Below are 697 nucleotides of genomic sequence, written 5' to 3'. Positions count from 1 at the left end.
GGGGGCCCCCCTGGGCCCCCCCCCCGGGGGGCCCCCCGGGGGCCCCCCCGGGGGCCCCCGGGGGCCCCCCCGGGGTGACTTTGCCGGAGCTGCTGTGGGTGCAGCAGTTCTCGCCGGGGCTGGCTGCGGCCTTCGGGGGCCCCCCCGGGGCCTTCGCGCTGCAGCTGCAGCAAATGGTGGCAGCAGCAGCAGCAGCACTGGCAGCAGCAGGCGTTGCTGCTGCTGCGCTGCGGGGGGTGCCGCTGTACGTGAAAGCCACGGCGGGGCTGCGCGCGCTGCAGCAGCAGCAGCGGGACCTGCTGCTGCAGCAGCTGCGGCTGCTGCTGCAGGACCAAACCCTAAACCCTTTTTTTTTCCGCGGGGACTTCGCCAGAGTCCTCTCCGGAGAAGAAGAGGCGGCCTTCTCCTGGGTGGCGGCCAACGCGCTGCAGCAAACCCTGGGGGGCCCCCCGGGGGCCTCCCGGGGGGCCCTCGAGCTGGGGGGCAGCAGTGCCCAAATAGCCTTCAGCCCCGCAGCCACTTCTCTCCTTGAGGGTTTCTTTGCCCTTCACTTGGGGCCCCTTTACCTCCGCCTTTACGCCCATTCTTTCCTCGCCTACGGCTGGGCCGAGCGCCTCCACCGGGCCAGCGTCAAGCTGGCCGCTGCGGGGCTTTTGGGGGCCCCCCGGGGGGCCCCCGGGGGGCCCCGGGAGGGGGC

General features: G+C 73.5%; 1 protein-coding gene across 1 annotated transcript in view; it reads left to right on the top strand.

Moving 5' to 3' along the window:
- Positions 1–697, top strand: part of ENH_00053110 (hypothetical protein) — a gene marked incomplete at both ends in the record, with an annotated part of 1,422 nt that extends 725 nt beyond the window's left edge. The window contains one exon of the mRNA XM_013583683.1: positions 105–697. Coding sequence (XP_013439137.1) covers positions 105–697 — 593 coding nt within the window. The remainder of the gene's footprint in view (positions 1–104) is intronic.

Source organism: Eimeria necatrix, genomic scaffold, assembly GCF_000499385.1.
Source record: "Eimeria necatrix Houghton genomic scaffold, Enh_scaff42, whole genome shotgun sequence".
Classification (NCBI taxonomy): domain Eukaryota; phylum Apicomplexa; class Conoidasida; order Eucoccidiorida; family Eimeriidae; genus Eimeria; species Eimeria necatrix.
Note: the sequence above shows the minus strand (reverse complement) of the source record. Positions and strands in the feature narration are given on the sequence as shown.